We start from the raw sequence: 2,699 nt of genomic DNA on the forward strand, positions 1-2,699 counted from the left end.
ATGCCTCCCAAAACTTCCGGAAAGGCTGCCAAGAAGGCTGGAAAGGCCCAGAAGGCCATTGCCAAGGGTGACAAGAAGAAGAAGCGCAGGAGGAAGGAAAGCTACAGCATCTACATCTACAAGGTACTGAAGCAAGTGCACCCCGACACAGGAGTCTCCTCCAAAGCTATGTCCATCATGAACTCTTTCGTGAACGACATCTTCGAGCGCATCGCTGCCGAGGCTTCCCGCCTGGCGCACTACAACAAACGCTCCACCATTACAAGTCGGGAAATCCAGACAGCTGTCCGACTCTTGCTGCCCGGTGAACTGGCCAAGCATGCCGTGTCTGAGGGCACCAAGGCTGTCACCAAGTACACCTCTTCCAAGTAAGAGGTTACTTGTGCAAAACAAACACGCCATCCCACTACTACAACTTAATCGGCTCCATCGGAGCCACAGTTACATGTTAAAGAGACAGTTACCGACAGTGATATATTGAGAGGGAAATAAATAAAAAAAAAATTATAATAATCTGCATTCTCTATTGGCGTAGAAACCGGACTAAATCGAAACATAATAAATAAATAAATAAATTCTGCGTGGAGTAGTTGTACACCCACTGCAAAGTGACATACATGGAGTGTGTTTGGGCTTCATTTCTTGTTTGCAGCACGCCTATTTCATGTAAACAATTTTTTTTTTTTTATTTTATTGTATGTTCTTTTATTTTATTTATTTATTTACTTACTTATTCTTTATATATTTATTTGTTACTAGCTCTTGTTTGTTGCACCCACCCACCTCCCGAATTGATGACCTACTATACAATCGTACCTCCACGAATGTTACTAACTTACCGTTAGGCGATTTGGGTAACCGAAATTAACGCTCTCCGACCACCAACCATTTCGATTGTCATGAAAATTATCTTCAGAACAGTTCTTTGGCCCTGAGAAGGGCCGAGTTATAGATGTCTGGTAGGTTTTGTTGTGCTTTTTGTTTTTCCCCAAGGAAGAGGACTTAAGCACGCTCTCCGCGGATGCGCCGGGCCAGCTGGATGTCCTTGGGCATGATGGTAACGCGCTTGGCGTGAATGGCACACAGGTTGGTGTCCTCGAAAAGACCCACCAGGTAAGCCTCAGAGGCTTCCTGCAGAGCCATGACGGCAGACGACTGGAAGCGCAGGTCAGTCTTGAAATCCTGGCGATCTCACGCACCAGGCGCTGGAAGGGCAGCTTCCTGATGAGTAGCTCTGTGCTCTTCTGGTAACGACGGATCTCACGAAGGGCGACGGTTCCGGGCCTGTAACGATGGGGCTTCTTGACACCACCGGTGGCTGGGGCGGACTTGCGAGCTGCCTTGGTGGCAAGCTGCTTCCGTGGAGCCTTGCCTCCAGTGGACTTGCGGGCAGTCTGGTTAGTACGGGCCATCTCGACGACGAAATAGTAAATACGGGCGGCCTGGCAGGCGGGCGGGCTTATATACAGACATTCTCCACCTCAGTGGCCACCTCATTGGCCACGAGTGCCGCATGCGTCATCCGCAAGCTACGCCCCACCTCCAAGAGGGAGGGACGGCCTTGGATGAACGATACTACCGCTGCGTCCACAGCACGCCACCTACTCCCACCAAACCGTGGGCGAAGCCATTGGAGCCAGGACCACCACAGAGAGCAGACACGCAGAGCGACGGGGAAGCCGGAGATCAAACGGACATAGCTGATTCGCTAGTTCTGGGACCTCTCCCACCTTCCCACCAACCTTGGAATTCACAAGCACCTGACTCCATTCTCCAACTGACAATTCTGTTGATTCAATCGACACATTGAGCCTCTCCTACAGTATCGGACCTCCCTTAGGAACCCCGAATGCTGCTGAGGGGCTTGGTGTGAAGAAAGAGTCAGCAGTAAGTTTTCAGACCTTTTTCTACCACTCAAACCTTTATCTTCCGTGCCGTGAAAGGACCTATTCCCCTGTCAGTTGACGTACAGGGGAGTATTCGTCTGGAAACGCCCTCTGTCCCCACACCTCGCTAGTGCGTGTTTGTGTGAAGGGCGGGGGGTCAGCACAGCCTGCCGATTCGCCTGGGGACCTCTGTGATAGTGCAGGGCCTCCCCTACGTGAGGGGCGCAGGAAATTAGGGACAATTTGTTAGGGGAGATCTCCATAAATCTCCAATTCCACCAGTCAACATGCCTTCAATTAAACTCAAAGTGGACCGTACCATCCAACAGTGCACAGACCTCGCTTCACTCATTTTTCAGCTGACTTTGATCTTCCAAATACGTTCCTTCACCAATGACGACATTATTAAAGTATTTGTACAGAATGACGAAGACGCCGACCTATTCCACTCCCCAGCATTGAACAAAAAACTAAAAGACAACGGCTTAACGGTCCTCAGCTCACCCGAATACCGCGCAAAATGCACCCTCATATGTAGAAAAATCATCCCCCATATCCTTGACAATCCTAACCTATTGACAGAACTCAACACACACAACACCTCCCAAATGACATATGCAGCCCGGATGGGAACTCTCCCCATGTTGAAAATCACTACAGCTACACAAACTGACGCCATCAAATTGAAATCCAACGGAATTAAATTCGGCAATGACATCATCCCCTCACATAACATCGAATTCCAACACTACATCCCAGTCCACCAATGCTACAACTGCTATCAATTTGGACATACCACCAACCGTTGCAGTA

The 2,699-nt window shown here is 49.4% G+C and overlaps 1 protein-coding gene across 1 annotated transcript; it reads left to right on the forward strand.

Moving 5' to 3' along the window:
* Nucleotides 1-372, forward strand: LOC121860499 (histone H2B). The gene has a single exon (XM_042357664.1). It carries the CDS (start codon nt 1-3, stop codon nt 370-372), a length of 372 nt encoding a protein of 123 aa, XP_042213598.1.
* The last annotated feature ends 2,327 nt before the right edge of the window (nt 373-2,699 follow it).

Source organism: Homarus americanus, unplaced genomic scaffold (assembly GCF_018991925.1).
Source record: "Homarus americanus isolate GMGI-L3 unplaced genomic scaffold, GMGI_Hamer_2.0 scaffold17235, whole genome shotgun sequence".
Taxonomy (NCBI): Eukaryota; Metazoa; Arthropoda; class Malacostraca; order Decapoda; family Nephropidae; genus Homarus; species Homarus americanus.

Bases quoted from the DNA above. Each gene is read 5' to 3' on its own strand.
- LOC121860499 (XM_042357664.1), top strand. From the start codon at position 1: ATGCCTCCCAAAACTTCCGGAAAGGCTGCCAAGAAGGCTGGAAAGGCC.